The sequence below is a fragment of the Crocuta crocuta genome, unplaced genomic scaffold (genome assembly GCF_008692635.1).
Source record: "Crocuta crocuta isolate KB4526 unplaced genomic scaffold, BGI_CrCroc_1.0 scaffold97, whole genome shotgun sequence".
NCBI classification, from domain to species: Eukaryota; Metazoa; Chordata; class Mammalia; order Carnivora; family Hyaenidae; genus Crocuta; species Crocuta crocuta.
Genome location: NW_027531999.1, coordinates 3,256,007 through 3,272,866, shown reverse-complemented (window position 1 = coordinate 3,272,866; position 16,860 = coordinate 3,256,007). Strand labels below are relative to the sequence as shown.

At 43.0% G+C, this 16,860-nt stretch overlaps 1 protein-coding gene across 1 annotated transcript in view; it reads right to left on the bottom strand.

Annotated features, from left to right (window-relative positions):
* Positions 1–16,860, bottom strand: part of PTPRB (protein tyrosine phosphatase receptor type B) — a 114,127-nt gene that overhangs the window by 19,305 nt on the left and 77,962 nt on the right. The window contains exons 19-23 of the mRNA XM_077775265.1: positions 15,708–15,989; positions 10,993–11,271; positions 10,291–10,440; positions 7,886–8,129; positions 1,819–1,925 (exon numbers count right to left, since the gene is read on the bottom strand). Coding sequence (XP_077631391.1) covers positions 1,819–1,925; positions 7,886–8,129; positions 10,291–10,440; positions 10,993–11,271; positions 15,708–15,989 — 1,062 coding nt within the window. The remainder of the gene's footprint in view (positions 1–1,818; positions 1,926–7,885; positions 8,130–10,290; positions 10,441–10,992; positions 11,272–15,707; positions 15,990–16,860) is intronic.

Genomic DNA, 16,860 nt, shown 5'->3' with positions numbered 1-16,860 from the left:
CACTTGCTTCATGGTCTCGTTTGAAGCACAAAAGTTTTCAATTTTGATCAAGTCCATTTATCTGTTTTTTTTTTCCCCCTTCTGTTGCTTGTGCTATGGCTATCAGACCTAGGAAATCATTTCCTAATCTTAGGTCACAGATTCTTACTCCTACGTTTTCTTTGAAAATTGCATTGTTTCAGCTCTTACATGTAGGTCTATGGAGCAACCCGTTTTTGAACTTGCACTTGAAGCCCTTGGATTTTATATATTCAGTGTTGCTATTCAAGATTCATTAAATCAACACAATCACATTTAATATTCTTTTTGTGGTTAATATTCTTTTTTTGGAGGTAAGTTGACTATCTTCCTTTGCTGGGGTACATACAGTTTTTGTTGTTTTCAGATAGGAAAGAATTGTGTTTACAATGCCCCTATTTAACTTTAAATTATAAGCAAACACATCTAAGTCCTCTTAACTGTGTTCTGATCCCTTTTTGGTTTGAAAAGTGGGAGATTATCCCTATATTTGGCATAAATAGACGGGAGTGTTTGTGAGGCTGAGTCATCTTTTGTCATGCAGCATGAGAGACTGTTTTAGCTATGAAGAAGAACTTCCTGAGACCAAGCATCGTGGAACACTGGCTACAGGGAAACCGGGGGACAGAAGACGGTATCAAGGAACAACGTGCTGAAAGAGGAGGCTGTTTTCAGAGTGATGGGAATATTCTGAGGCAATGCAGTGCAGAGGTTAAGGACTCCAGCAGAAAGTGCCAGGATTCCACTTCCACTATCCTGGGCAAGTTACTTAAACCTCTTGGCGTCTCAGGTCTTCACCTTTGAAATAGAGATGATACTAGTATCTACCACAAAAGGCTATAGGAAAGACTGGATAAACTATTTCAGGTACAAAGGTGATAGCAAATATTAGCTACTATTCTTATTCAGGCTTTTCTTCTAAAACACTAGGGAAGTTTCTTTCATAAACTTATATAGTCTTTTTTAAGTTAACATTTTTTTATGGTGTAAAAGTAACATAAGCAAAGAGGAAAAAAATCACTGTATAATTTCACTACCTTGAAATATTCATTGTTAACACTTTTTTAAAATTTCTTTTTAATGTTTATTTTTGAGAGAGAGAGAGAGTGAGCACAAGTGGGAGAGGGGCAGAGAGAGACACACACAGAATCCGAAGCAGGCTCTAGGCTCTGAGCTGTCAGCACAGAGCCCAACGTGGGGCTTGAACCCACAAACTGCAAGATCATGACCTGAGCTGAAGTTGGACGCTTAACCAACTGAACCACCCAGGAGCCTCAATATACTTGTTTTTAAAAAAGTAAACTCTATGCCCAAAGTGGGGCTTGAACTCACAGCCCCAAGATTAAGAGTCGCATGTTCTACTGACTAAGCCAGCCAGGTGCCCCTCATTGCTAATACTTTGGTGTTTTTCCTTCTAGTTTTTTTTTTTTTCCTATGTATTTCTATGTTTCTGCTTACATCCATTCTTACCTATGACCAAAAGCCTTTTGTCCTTATATTTTGGCCTGTGCAAGTTCTTAATTTGAATGTTTTTTACCTGTTATTTTTAATAACTTCATTTTTAATTTAAAAAATCTGATACTTCTACCTTCTTTTTAAGATTAATGCGCATTCAGTCCATTCCCCTTTAGAAGTATGAATAATTTCTCTAATCCACATCATGCATGATCACATAGAGATTAAATTCCAAGTGAAAGTACATGTTCCCCTCGCCATTAGCCAAGTCACCAGACTTAGGGGCTCTTGTAAGTGACACAGCAGTTGGTAGACTATGTGGGTTAGTAGGGAAGTTAGCCTTACCTGACTCGGTGGTGATAGGCAAAGAGAAAAATGTGTCTGAGTAGAGGGGCTTTGTGAATTCCTTCAGGTCCTCATCAAATAGCTGTGTAAAAGCCCGAATGCTGATTCTGAAAGGAAAACCAATTTATTTAAGTGCAAATTAGTGGCTGTCCACAGTAAAGCTGACTAGAAAGTGTGCTCAAGAAGAAACAAGGTGGGCACCTGGTCAATATGTATGCAAGGTAGGATATGAATTATGGAATCAGATAGACCTGGGTTCATTCATGCACTTATTCTTTCATTCATCAAATGTTTACAGAGCCCCTACTACATGCCAGTCCCTGTTCTAGGGTCTGGGGACACTGCCAGGGATGCAACAAAGACCCTACCATCCCAGAGTTACATTCTCTAGTGTTAGAAGTCAGACAACATAGATACAAATTCAGTATGCCGGATGGTGATATGTACCATCAAGAAGAAAAGAGCAGAGCAAGGGGGATAGATAGCGATGGGGATGGGTGTATGGAACTTCTCTGTTCAGCATGTCAGTGACAGGCTCCGGGGCAAAAGGACATGGGCACAGAAATCAGAGGAAAGTCAGGGAGGCAGCCATGCCTGTGTTGCAGCAGAGGGAACCACAGTGGGGAGGGCACTAAGAAAGACCGGATGGGGCCCAGCCTGGAAAAGAGAAGAGAGGACTTCAGGATGGGCCTAATATTTGAGTTCAGGTCATTTCAGAGAATAATGGCATCACTGATAGAAATGGGGAGCTCAAGTCGGGAAAGAAGAAGAGCTTTGCTTGGGCTGTGTTGGATTTACAGTGACAGTGAGGTTGATTTAGAAGTCTCCAGCTGACATTTGGAGTTATTCCAACCACCTGGACAGGAGAGCTGCTGAGGTGGCTGTCCACATGTCCATGTGGGATGGTGCCTGGAGATTAGCTGGCCCTGAATTCAATAAGCAGCTATTAAAAGATAAAGTTGTAACCGCAGCCTGGATGAAGTCTATTGTCCCCCTCAAAAAACCTTGGTCTCATATTCTTTGGGTGAGTCAGGCCAGTCTGAATGGCTTCACTCAGTTTCTGGAGACATACCTTACTTAGAAAGGGTTTGAGATCATTTGAGGTGATTAAACAGGATGATGACCAAAATGACTTCATGGGACATGATGGTTGATTTCAGATTTAAGGGAATTTCATGAATTCCCTGAAGAGGAATGAATTCCGATGAAGAGGAAATAGACATCGTTATTTTTCTTCTAGAAGGTAAAATGAAGCCCAATAGGCTGAAGTCATAGGGAAGTGTAGTTTGGGAATATAAAGTCACTTTGTAACATCTACAGTATGAACTGCTGCACAGGTAGTGAGCTCTCAGTCATTGAGGGCATTTAAGCAGAGGCTGGAGGAGAACCCACTCTCAGAGAAGCTATAGGAGAGCATCCCTGCACTAAGTTAAAAAGCCTGGCTCAGGCCAGCTCTTGAGGTCTTTCTCTTTCAAAGTGTAGATTTGCTGAGACTATCAGGCTTGATTTATGTCGGTAAACTTCCCTAGTGTTGATTTAAATCCTATGAAAGTGAGTGGAAGTCTCTTTTTTCCTTTAAAAAAAAATCTAGATTTGTTTAACCCAAAAGTTCCTGGGCACGCCCTGTCAGAATGCTAAAATAGTAACAGGCCAGGGCAAATCGTTCTGCCCTCTGCCCCTCCTTCTAACTCATGTCCAAGTCCAAATGCAATCATATTGATCAACCATGTCTATAATTTCCACCTCTTAAAGCTACTTTCCAGTCAAAAGTTGTACTTCCAGGAATAACAGACTGTGGATGGAAGCATTGCGAGATGTCCCTCACGGGTAACAAGCAGTCAGCTTGTGTTAAGTGGGAAGGTGGGGAGTTGGTGTGTGTTGCTAATGCATTGCACTTTTGGAAAATGAACTGAGTCTCTCCAGTGAAAGGAATTTCATTTGTATAATGATTTATAAGTGCGGAAGAACCTTCACAAACATGGTTCTACTTGAGCATTTCCAACTTCCCCAATATAGCAAGGAAGCTTATGATAATACTTCAGAGAGTTGGAACCTGAAGCTTGGAGAGATTCTGTGTCTTGCTCCAGATAACAAAGAAAACCAGTGAAAGAAAACCAGACTCTGTATTTCTGATATAAATTTACTCCAGATTTCTTGCTCTTATTTTCTCTTGGCTTAATTTTGGTTTAACAGCAATGACTCCTGTTGGAGGGATGGTAAAAAGGGCCCAGGCCAGGAAGTAGAAGGTCTGAGGGTCAGCTCTCACTGTGTTGCTGATTAGACAAATGGTCCCTCAAGTATTTTATGCTTCAGTTTTCTCTTTGTAAATTAAAAGCATTGGATGTGACAACCTTGACATGTTCTATTCTGAAATGCTAGGTGCAAAATGAAAAATACAATACGGACATAGATGAGTAAGAACTGTTAGGAACCCAGAAAGGAGATAATGACCTAGTATAGGATTGCCTTAAATTCAATGAGTCAGTAGGAGCTCTGCTCTTAAACCCTTTCCAGAAAAGGACAGCACCACCTCATTAGCATTTAGCACCCATCTGGAGCCTGCCTCATCCTGCCTTCCTGGTCTTGTCTTCCCTGCTACCCTTCTTCATGCTCTTCTCCCAGTTTGAAGCTGAACTATTTGCTCTTCTCTAAACACTCTGTATCTTTCTTCTTCTGCACTTTGACTCCCACTCTTCCCTCCACGTTGAATCTCCTTCTGTCCCTAACTCCATATTTTCAAATCCTTCCCTACTTGCTAATGCTCAGCTAAAATGTTACCTCCTTCAAGAAGCCTTCTGAACCTTAACAGCATTTATTTACCCTCTATGTCCTTCAACATTTCTGCCTCTGTTTTACAGACCTCTTATACAGACCTCTCTCTATATATATACACACACATATGTATATATGTGTATACATATATTATTATTTTAATAAACAGATATATGATAGTAATTATTTCAACTTTATATGTGTCTACAATCAGAAATCTATAGCACAAAGTTAGAGATCATGTGGCTTAATTTCCTTCATTTGGGGAAAGTGAGGTCAAGAGAAGCTGACTACCTGATTGTGGTCACACTGACGTTTCATTTACAATAGAAACAATGCCTGCGGAGCCTTGATGGGTGAGTCAGTTAAGCGACTGACTCAGGCTCAGGTCATGACCTCACAGTTTATGAGTTTGAACCCTGTGTCGGGCTCTGTGCTGATGGCTCAGAACCTGGAGCCTGTTTCAGATTCTGTCTCCCTCTCTCTCTCTCTGCCCCTCCCCTGCTTGTGCTCTCTCTCAAAATAAATAAACATGAAAAAAATACTCTAAAATAGAAACAATGCCAAATCAGCACTTTGCTAACTTCCAAAATGCCTCCCACCCATCATGATCTCCCCCTTCTCTTCCTATACGGAGTGACATCAATCATACACCCAGTAACAGGAACCCAGTAACAAATGGGAACACATTACATTCGTTGACATAATAAACTTGCAGAGGAGCTAAACCTGGCATTTCCCATTTCATTTCAATCCTATCCCCCCCACCCATTCTCTCCTGTGTACCTATTCTCCCTGGAAAAAAGATGCCTGATAGCTTTGAGGGCCATCATCTTAGGTAGAATTCTGACTGTATTAAGCTAGGGGTCAGCAGCCACCACACAGGACATCACTTAGCATGTGATTAGGTGAATGACCCCTACTTTGAAAGGCTATGCCTCCTCTTATCAAGCATTATCTGCCTGGCATGCTTTTCACAGGGCTGAACCAAATGTGGAGAAATATAGGGAAGCTGTGTTCTAGAAAACATATAATCTTGGTATGAGTTGATTAAGCTATAATAAGAATGTGCAAGTATTGATAGAGCGTCTTGGGTGATTCCCTTATTTGTTCACAAACATTTAATGAGTACCTTTTTGGGGGCAGTATTTGCCAAATTGTTTTGTCCCCTCTATTAGACTGTGAGCTCTTATAGTCTATTGAAGAGGGTAGATAACCAAACAAAGGGCTAAAAAGTCCTGGTAAGTGAGGATTAGAGGGATGGAGGGTCTGGGTGCTGTGGAAATGGAACTGGGGCAAACTGCCCAGTGTGGGTTGATAGGTGGATGGGGGTAAGGTGGGGCCAGTTGAGGGCTGAGCTGGGTTTTGAAGTGTATGAAGGGATACACCAGCTAGTCAAGGGAGGGGAGGGCATCCCAAATAGAGTGAAAAGAATGTGTGAAGGCTCGGAGGTATAAGAGACGCATGTCACTGTCAAGGAACTCCAAGTAAGTGGTAACAAAAGGCAAGGTGTACTTTCAGCAAATGGTGGGAGGCAAAGGAGGAGGGAGAAGGTGAGGGCTTTATGTGCCCTCTTGGGAATCTTCACTTACTCCTGAAAGTGAATGGGCACCACGGAAGACCTTAATCGAGAAAGGACATGACCAGGTTTGATGGACCATCTACACTCCTCCTCAGGACAGCCCTGTGTTGTTTTGCAGAGGAGAGAAGTGAGGATTTGGGAACTGAAATGACATTTCCAAGGTTATACAGCTACGTGGCAGTGGGTGAACTCCATGCAGGCTCCCCAGGCCCTCAGCAGCTGTTACGAATGGGAAGGAGTGTGCTGGAGAGTGATGGGCTCTAGACAGACGTGAGTGATCTAGAGCTTCTCATTGTCCCTCTCTTAACCGTAGTAATGAGTCAGTCATCTTCTCTCCTCTTTCCGAAGCAAACAAACAAAAAACAGCCTCTACTTGCCAACTCACAAATCGAATAAAGTCATTGGGAGGCATTTGTTCAAATCTCCTTGAGCCCATGTGACCGAGGAGGTGAGGCATTTCTTAATTCTTATAGGAGCTAAAGGATTCCAGGGCTCTGATCTCTCTCACATTTCACCTTTACTCTGTCTGAGATCTCACCTCCTTCAGGTAGGCTCATATGGTCTTCTCTTCCAGAAGAGGCCATACGAGCCTACCTCACTAATAAGACTGCATGAATTTATGCTGGAGATGCCAACGTTGGCTAGGGTGGAAATCGCATTTTTGTGATGAGTTCTGGGCAGAGGGAGCTACACCGAGTTCCTGCCCAAAGTGAATTTCCTGGCTTAGGAAAACTGTCAGCCTGCCTGTGTTGATTCCAGGGAGGAGCTAAGAATGCTCTCAGGTGTGATGCCACGTCTTTGTCTCCTTTTGGAGCATGTAGGAAAGTCTCTGCTGGGACTCAGGGATGATACTCAAAATATGTAAGAGTCAACAAGACCTGGGCACCAACCAACCAGCCATAGAGAAGCTGATTGGCTGCCATACTGCCTGGATGTCAGCTGTGCCAACACCCAAGAGAGACAGCACATTCTCTGTACAAGTACTGATCTTGGATGCCTGTAGCTTCTATTCAAGATGGCAGCCAAGCTTCCCTTTTTCTTGAGGACTCTGGCTTGGGTTGCTGTGTACTTCTGCTCACACTTGCTTTTGGGGAGCACAGCATAGACCAAGGGCACTGCCAACTCCTATGGCTGGAAGGGTCTGTTGGCTGCCATTGTGCTTCCTAGGGCCAAACCAAACAGCTGTTTCTTTTCATCTGTCATCCTAGCAGGAGGAAAGGGTCCTCCTGTTCATGCAGAGGCCTTCGACTTCAAGAGTTCTGTCTGGACCAAAGAGCACTTTCATCTTTCTATGCCTTAGAAGGTAAATAAATATGCATAATTTCAGCCCTCACTAGAAGTAGGAGATGAAACTTCATATTTCTTGGGTCCCCCTACACTCAATTTTTCTGTTTGGACATCCTTGCAGTCATTAACATAGTAAATAAATTGTCTGATTTGTGCCAAAGGAGTTTTAGGAGAAAGAACAATCTATTAAGAACCTTCAATTTCTTCATATTAATGAATTAGAGCCTTTGCACAGTGCTGAAGGCCTTCTTTACACATTACCTGTGATTGGAGGCAGGAATACGACTTTTATAAATGACCCAGTAACATGTAGAGCACTGTTGTAATGTCGGTTATTAATCTATGGGAGTTCAGTGCATCAGATGCCCAGACAGCTAAGGACCCCATCATGCGGCCTGTCCCTTCTTGTAAAACAATGCATCTAACCTGTAGGCAGTGCGCGGCTTCAGTGGTCCGTCACAAAATTTTTGCTGATTGGGATCGCATTTTCCACCCAGGCTCTCCATCTCTGCTCCAAGCTTAATGTTAAAACTCTTGGAGTTGCTGTCAGGACTTTCGGCACATTTGCTGGCAAAGTAATCGGTCTGATACATTCGAATGGAGGCATTATGCCTGTATTCTAGGTAGGAGGGTAGCGGGTGCTGGTGCTCTGGCTTCAGTTCATCGCTGCCTGGAGGGAGAGAACCCACAGTGAAGCACGGGCTTTCTCGTGATGTCGGTGATTCCTGACTAGGTTTCTATGTCTGCCTCCTCTCACCCACCATCACTGCTCCTCTCCAAAGTGCAGACTCTGATCTTGAAGGAGGCTGCGAAATTCTCCTAATGAAGTTAATTTTAATTCACTTCCCCTAGAATGAAAATCAAAGTGTGTGGATATGAAATTTTATATCCACACGTATGTATATTTATACACACACCCTATCGTTTTTCTAGGAAATACGATGTGTGTGTTTGAGAGGTTAACTCATTGCATCAGATGATAATGTGTTCCAGAACTCCAGAAAGTTGGACACTCCCCACTGTGAGGTCAGCCCACTCGATAAGCTCTCTACTTTGCCAATAACCGTTGTAGCTGAGCTAATAAGGAAATCCCTATGACCTAGGAAATAGGGAAGAGATAAGAGAAATCAAGTTCAAGTCCAGAGCAGTCACCCACAGGCACGCTCCACGTGCCACACCCTGTCAGATAATTGTTCGGTGTACAGCTCTCTCTTATCTTGAGTACAGTTTAATCCTGGCTCGAATTTGGCCCCTCATGCAGAACGCTTCCCAGAACTCTTCCCTGTCCACCCAGCCTGCTGTGTGTTTTGGCATTGCAAGCTCGTTTTTGTGTTGGCTGGAGGAAAGCATAATTAGGAAGATAAATATTATAGAGATAGGATGCCATTTACGATGCACTGCAAGGAGCAGTATTATGGGGGTTCACCACATCCTGGACTCCTGTTTAATAAAATTTGTTCAAAGTGAGTGGGTCTTGGAAATATTATCTTGTTGGCAGTGATTGAAAAGGAATGCTGGGGCGCCTGGGTGGCTCAGTTGGCTAAATGTCCGACTTTGGCTCAGTTCGTGATCTCCTGATTCATGAGTTCGAGCCCTGTGTTGGGCTCTGTGCTGACATCTTGGAGCCTGGAGCCCGCTTCAATTCTGTGTCTCCCTTTCTATCTGTGCCCCTCCCCCTGCTCATGCTCTGTCTCTCTCTGTCTCTCAAAAATGAATAAATGTTAAAAAAATTTTTTTAAGAGAAAAAAAGGAAAAGAATGTTGCCTTTCAGACAAACATATATGCTGTGAATGTCATTTCTATGAGATGGATTGTTATCTCAGCTCACCAGGGGAGCATAGCCTGGCTCCATGGACATCAATAATTGAAACCCACAAGGCTGTCTTCTGGGGTATGGCTTCTTTTTGGTCACTGCCTTACATTCATGCAGTAAAACATCATCTTCACTGCATCTGCATTAAATCTAAAATCTCTCCACAGTTCGCTGATTTATCTCCAATTACAAGACGTAAGTAAATCTGGGATGTACCACTGGCCCTTGAAATTATTTAATTTGTTATGCATAACCAACTTTAGTACAATTAAATTAAATGTCAATGCACATAGACTGTTAGATACCCAGTGGGCTAAAGTACTATTCAGCTGAGGAGCTGCTCCAGCATTGTCAGGTTGAAAGTTTTTCACTGTCCACAAATGGGTTGCAATAGTCAGAGAAGCTTAAGAAACTCATGTGCAACACGTTAAACAATTCTGAAAAAATATAAGACATGTAAAAGATACTGTGCTGCTCCAGACACAAACATCTGTTTTGGAGAAATAGCGCACAAGCCCTCGGTGACAAATATGACGCTTCTGTAGATGGTCTGACAAATGCTGACATAATAAACTCTAACAATCGTACTTGAGGTTGTATGGAATGCTGTTATAACTATTAGCCTGCAGGAATTAGATAGACTTTGGGTTAGAAGGTACAAAAAGAGTAGTGAACAGCACTGAATGAGTGTGAAGAAGGCTGTGTAGGTCAATCCGTGCAACGCACTTCCAACAGTGCCAGGCACATAGGAAAAGCTCCATAAATGCTAGTGATTTGTACTATTGCTGTGGTTGCTATTCTTCTTCTTCTTCACCCTTTTAATAATTAAACCCAGAGAATAATAGGCTTTATTGTTGAAAGTTTTTGTTATATCTCCCAGCATCCAGCGGAGAGAGGGCAGAATTATATAAAAATTTAAGTTTTCTATTCTTAAAAACTTGGCACAGAAAGAGCCTCCACAGTGACCTTTGAGAAAGCAGTGCCCGTGCCCCGCAGCAGATAATCCGCGATCGCTTACCATCAGCCTCTCGCACTACCACTGTGAAGTATTTCACGGCTCCATTGGTGTCGCTGAACCAGCTGCAGTTGAAAGTGAAGTTGATGGAAGATTTGCTAATTAGCACATCCTTTTTATTCACACGGATATGCGGAGGTGGAGGAGGGGGCCCTGAAAAAGGAAGGAAAAGGAACCAACGGGAGTCACAACTCCACTTTTCCATGTAACCAACAATCAGTGAAATGAAGGTCTCCGTGCACCGGCTTCAGTGCGTGCACACGTGCGTGTGCGTGTCTGTTTGTGTGTGTCTGTGTGGAAAGCTCGTGATCCAAAAAACCTCCTCCTCTTCTAGAGGAGAGCAGGCAGAGGAAGCGATGTGCCAGGGGCACGTTAAACCTAATGAAAGAGAAAGTTCCTCAGCAGGGTCTCCTGAAGCCCTAACACCAAATTGCTTAAAAGCTCCATTAACTCTACAGATAGCTCTAACTCTATCAGGCAAAGTGATATATTTAAATACTAACTCATTCAAGTACTTTAAGATCATTTAACTTGTTTGCTGCCAGACACAGAGAAATGTTACCATTTCCTAGAGGATTCTAGGTTCTCTTCTCCAAGTGACAACAAGACCTGCTAATGTGGAGGAGGCATGCATGCAAGTGAGTGGTGGTGATGGGCGCAGAAGAGCAAGGTGCTCACTCAGTGCACCTGTCCAGAAACACTTACGGTCTATCATTGTGATAGTGCTGTCTTCAACCACCTCGCTGGTCATGCCAGCTGACTGCACCTTGATGGACACCAGGTACCTCTTATGGGGCACCAGCATCATGATGTTGAGCAGAGATTTTTCTTTCTCCAGCTTTCTGGAAAATTCAACTTCTTGAGTGTCCATTTTCCGACATTCAATGCTATACCCATCAAAGTCAGAATCCGGAGGGATCCAAGAACAGGCGATGGCTGTGGAGTTCTGAGGTCGGCAATGCAGGTTTTGTATCTTATCCGGCTCTAAAGGAGAGAAAGGAAGAGACACTTCTTACAACTCTCTGAGACATAGTTTTTTTTTCAGCTCCTGTGGGCCCTACTTGCTCTGAGATCAAAATAAGTAAGTCTCAAAATTTACTTGGGTTGTTTTTCAAGAAAAAATATTATGGATCTCCCAAGGAGTTTCACACTCTGAGACACATTAAAAATTAAAATGATGTCCCTTTAGAAAATCACCCAGGTGCCAATGTGATCAGAAACACAAAGACACACTGAGTTTAGCGTGGCCACTAAAATTACGGGGTGGAGTCAGATTGAAAGGTGGGGCTGAATAACCAAAAGATTAAAAATACAGTTTGGCCTGCCAGAATTCAAATTCTATTTACCAGCTGTGACTTCTTAGGCAAGTAATTTAAGGTGTCTTCGCCCCATTTGTAAAGTGGGAGCACCCACTTCCTGTGATCATCGTGATGGTTCAGGGAGTGGAACCATTCATAGCCACCTAGAAGATGGCGGCTGGTGTAGCAATCGCTCAGTAGATACTAGCTGTCATGAGAAAATCAAGAAATGGCATTGCTTACTTGTTAACCCTCTAGGCCCTGGCTCTGTCCCTCTCTTATATTTTTGTGCTTTCCTGCTCACACTCATGCTCCAGGCGCCGAAACTGCTTCTGGCTCCCCAGGTACACCACGCTCTTCCCCCTGCTATGCTTATGGTCATTCAGTTCCTTCTGCCCGACAGAGTGCCGGACCCAGTAGGGACCCAGTGAATGGCAGCTGATCTCATTAGTTGTTGTGAACAATACTACAAGGAGTAAGAGATATAGTCAGACAGAAAGACACTTATGTGACCTGACCATGCAGGTTAATTAACAGGCTCTATAGGCTTCTCCAACCAGGTGCATGCCTACATCTCTAATGACATCCTAGGAAGGTAAATTGTATGATTTGGATAAATAGTTTTTGAATTTTCAGTATTAGCAGCTGAGCCATTTAACAAAGAAAAGGTTGGGGTGCTTGGGTGGCTCAGTCGGTTAAGCGTCCGACTTCGGCTTAGGTCATGATCTCAGGTTTGTGAGTTTGAGCGCCATGTTGGGCTCTTTGCTGACAGCTCAGAGTGGGAGCCTGCTTCGATTCTGTCTCTGTCTCTCTCTCTGCCCCTCCCCCCTCTCAAAAATGAATAAACGTTAAGAAAGTATATTTAAAAAGAAAAGGTCTCATTTCCCCAATATGTTGAATTAGAGTGTCGCTGATCCTGTGCTTTAAGTGTGCCTTGGGGTTAGGGGTGCTATGCTGGGGTGACCTCCCTAAGACTTCCCTTACCTTGCCCCCTGTTCCCAGGAATTTCTGAAGAAATTCTTGAAAATCTAGATCTAGACCACCCTGTTGCATTCCAGGAGTCAAAAGTCTTGACAAATATTCAATGTAAAAAGCCTGCCCATTGTTTTATTGATCACAGCAGAAAATACAGTAACAATGTTCAGAAAGCACTAATCAGTGGCATCAAAGCATCAAAAAGACTGACAAGAGCACTGCATACTGTGGGGAGGGAATGAAAAAATAAGGCTAAAGACAGTTATGTTTGACCTTTAGGACACCAAAAAAACCCCCTTCCATTTCATTTTATAGTCCCTGTTATAAACGTAATCCTTTTCTCTCTTCTCCACTTGCCATTCCTCCCCAAATTAAAATTGTATGTTTGTTCATACACCCCATAGATAGGACTGGCTACATAACTTTCAAGGTCCAGTGCCAAGTGAAAACGCAATGCGCCATGTGCAAAATATTATTAAGATCTCAAAATGGTGACATCAGCCAATGAGAGCAAGCATAGGTCTGTCCAGGCACAGGGCCCGTGTGCCTGCACCGCTAAGAACACTGCTTGCAGAACAGATCATAGATGTGCATCTAGGAACTATGTGTAGACCCAGTAATCCTCACAGAGCAGCACCTGGTGCTCTGATCTGGCATACAACCCACCTTCTCCTGACACCTCCTCCTTTGTTATAGGACTCTTTGTCCTCGACAGTCATGACTTTGAAGTACTCAGCATCTCTGTGCCGCTGCATGCATTTCGATTACATATCAAGGTCTAAAATATCAGCTAAGTCATAACAGTTTAGGTAACAGTTTAAGTATCTAACTGTTAGTTCTAACAGTTTCTTTGATTCGAAAAAGAATCAATCTGAAGATTTTTCGTATGAAGGAATTAACCTTTGAGGCAAGCAATAATTGTGTCTTTTAAAAATGTCTCTATTTTTAGTTTTGAGAGAGAGAGTGAGAGAGTGGGAGAGGGGCACAGACAGATGGGGACAGAAGATATAAAACGGGCTCTGTGCTGACAGCAGAGAGCCGGATGGTGGGGCTCGAACTCAAGAACTGTGAGGTGATGACCTGAGCTGAAGTTGGAAGCTCAACTGACTGAGCCACCCAGGTGCCTCAATAATTGTGTCTTTCCAAACATTAACTGCTTGTTAATCTTTGAACTCCTTCAAACTGGCTCACAGCTGGAAACCAAGCATCTTCTCTGTTCAGCCTTAGAGAAAGTCTTCAAAAATACCCTGCCTGATACATAATTCTAATAATCTGCTCAAAGAATATGTGGAAATTTGCTTCAACCTCTTCTCTCAGTTCTTGCTCCCTCCTCCTTTCTGCCCCTAAATCCCACGTGTCTTCTGAGACCTCGGGTCACATCCCCATTCACTAAGAAATGAGTACCTGCTATGGGCAAGGTGCTCTTCTAGAGACTGTGAACAGTGCAGAAGTGAATGAGGCATTAGCCTTACCCTCTAGGAAGGGAGAGGAGTACAAAATATCCGTAATACAAGATAGCAAGGAGAATGTACGGAAGAAATGGAGAAAGAAGTTGCTAGGTGTAGCATCAGGCGACTTCCGGGAGTCAGTGGTGGGCAGGAGTTGGCAAAGGCTTTCTGGCAGAGATGACACCTTGCTGAGATATTCCGAAAGGGGCGCTTTTTGGCAGAGAAATGCATGAACCCAGGCACCCAGGGTGGGAAGGTAGAAGATTAGGGATTGCAGACTGCTCCTCGTGGCTGGAGCAGATGTGTGAGAAACGGAGTAGTGGGATGATTGCACATGGGAATGATCAACTTCTCTGTTGTTTAATCCTCTATTATGTTGGGTTTTCTGTACAACCAAACCCAGTCCTGACTAATGCGATCCTTAATGTTCTATCAGCCATTCCCCCATAAAACACAGCACTGAGTCCCTCTTGTCACCAGCAGCTCTCCGGGTAGGCGTGCTCCATTTGGTAAATGCCTCTCTTAAATTCCAGCACCCAGGACAGAAGACAGTATTCCAGAAGCCATGTGATCAGCCCAGCCTCTACTGAGTTCTTAACTGAACACCTGTTTTGGTGATATAGCCCACAATAAGCCACTGAAAACCCATCCCGAGCTCACTGTAAATTAAAACTCTTAGTTCTTTTTCTAAGTATTTCTCACGTATTTCTCTTGACACTCAACTATTTAATTCCAAACTGCTCTCTGGATACACTATGGAGTATAGGTTATAATTCTTATAAGATTAATGTTTGTTAACAACTGCTTGTTTAAATTTCTCATTTTCAACCATATATTTTATAAATAACCACTATCTGATCTGGTTGTAGAAACTACATATATAGGTATTATTGAAAAATAAATATTTGGGTTGAGGTTTCTATACTGAAAACCTTTGTTTCTTTGAGGTTTGTTGTGTCTATTCCAAAATGCTTTGGGGGAGAAACTGATATATATTTCATTGCTGAAGTATTTTTATCTTTAGGATGTACAGCAATGTGTCCTAGCTGATCCCCTTGTTTCTAATTTGCCCCTTCCAGTCCATTCTCTACACTGTACCCAGAGTGACTTCTTATAGTGCAAATCTGATTGTGAGGTCTTGGCTGAAAATCCCTTGGTGGCTCCAATTGATTGAGGATAAAGTGGAAATCACTATTGTGGTTCACAAGACATTTTATGAGCTGATTCTCCTAATCCTGACCTTTTATGCTCTGGCTAACTAAACTCTGCTGTTCCTCTCTCCTGCCTGTTTTGGAATATTTTATTCTGTCTATCTAGAATATTCTCTACTTCTTTCCCCATATCCACCTGGTGAGTCTTACTCTTTCCTTAGGTTTTGATTTGGAAGTTTCTTCTTCCAGAAAGCTCTCTTGTATTGGCTCAGATGCCCCTACCATGAGTTTCTACAGAGCCAAATACTTCCTTCATCACACATCCCACTCAACTGCACACTCCACGAGGGCAGAGATAACCTCTTTAGTGCCCACTGTTGTTAATGTTCAAGGAATGAACAAGTCTACACAGACTTCTGGCTGAATTCAAATCAAACCAACCCCAAGCAAAAATGTGGATTTAAACCAAGCCTCACTGGAATAAGAAATTGCAACACATATTCCCCCTCACTCCATCTGAGAACCAGGAGTAGCAAAACATGTCATACTTGTCCTCACAGATCCAGAAACTGGTTTGCTATAGGTTTTCCAGGAGTCACCGCTGACAGTCTTGACACTAAATTGATAGGATCTCCCTGGACGAAGACCATACACAATGCGCCCTTCTGATTTTCTGTTGCTGTAGGGGTTGAAGACCGTGATGGCATCTCTGGGGAACCACTGCAGATCAAAGTCATCGTAGTCTGTCCAGTCTGGTGGTCCCTTCCAGGTGATGGCCAAAGATGTGTTTGTAACATCAGCAAATGATATATGACTGGGAGGACTTGGGGCTGTATGTAGGAAAACATGAAGAAATCACATAAACATGTCTATGTACATAGCATGTACAAATAAGAGAGCTGGGTGACATTAGACAGACCTTACTGTGCTTTGTAGGAAGAAATAATATGAAAATATAATAATAGAAGCTTCTATCTATAGTGTTCACTATGTGTCAGTGGTGGTCCTCAAATGTTTTATGCACTTTCCAAAAAATTTTTTAACGTTTTTATTTATTATTGAGAGACAGAGAGCACGGGAGGGGTACAGAGAGGGGAGACACAGAATCGGAAGGAGGCTCCAGACTCTGTGCTGATAGCTCGAACGCACAACCTGCAAGATCGTGACCTGAAACAAAGTTGGATGCTTAGCTGACTGAGCCACCCAGGCGCCCCATTACACACATTTTCTTTAATTTTCCTAATGAGAGATTCCTTACCAGGGTGTTGTGGAGCATGAGTGTGCCCTGAATGGGTTACACGTGTGCAAAGGTGCAAAGGTTCCATTAGATTTTGAGGCGTGAGGGCTACAATCCACAATTATGCCCAGTTGCACGTAGCTCTATTCATTGACCTCAGAGTGGCATACAGATTAATGTTATCTGTGTATATGCCCAGAAGATGAAAAATTAGGAAGCATTGCCGATAGCAATGCAGGGATGGTGTATATGATTATCCCCATTTTATAGATATGAAGACTGAGACTTAGAGATATTCAGTGACCTTTCCAGCTTCACATAGGTAAGCGGCAGAGCTAAGCTAAGGACCTAGATCTTTCTCCTGGATCTTCTACGGAACAGTGGATAAGGTGTGCTTCCTTTATGCATTGTACTGTAGTGCCTTCCCAAGGGTTAGCACGTGGCACTCCATTACTGATTTTCTT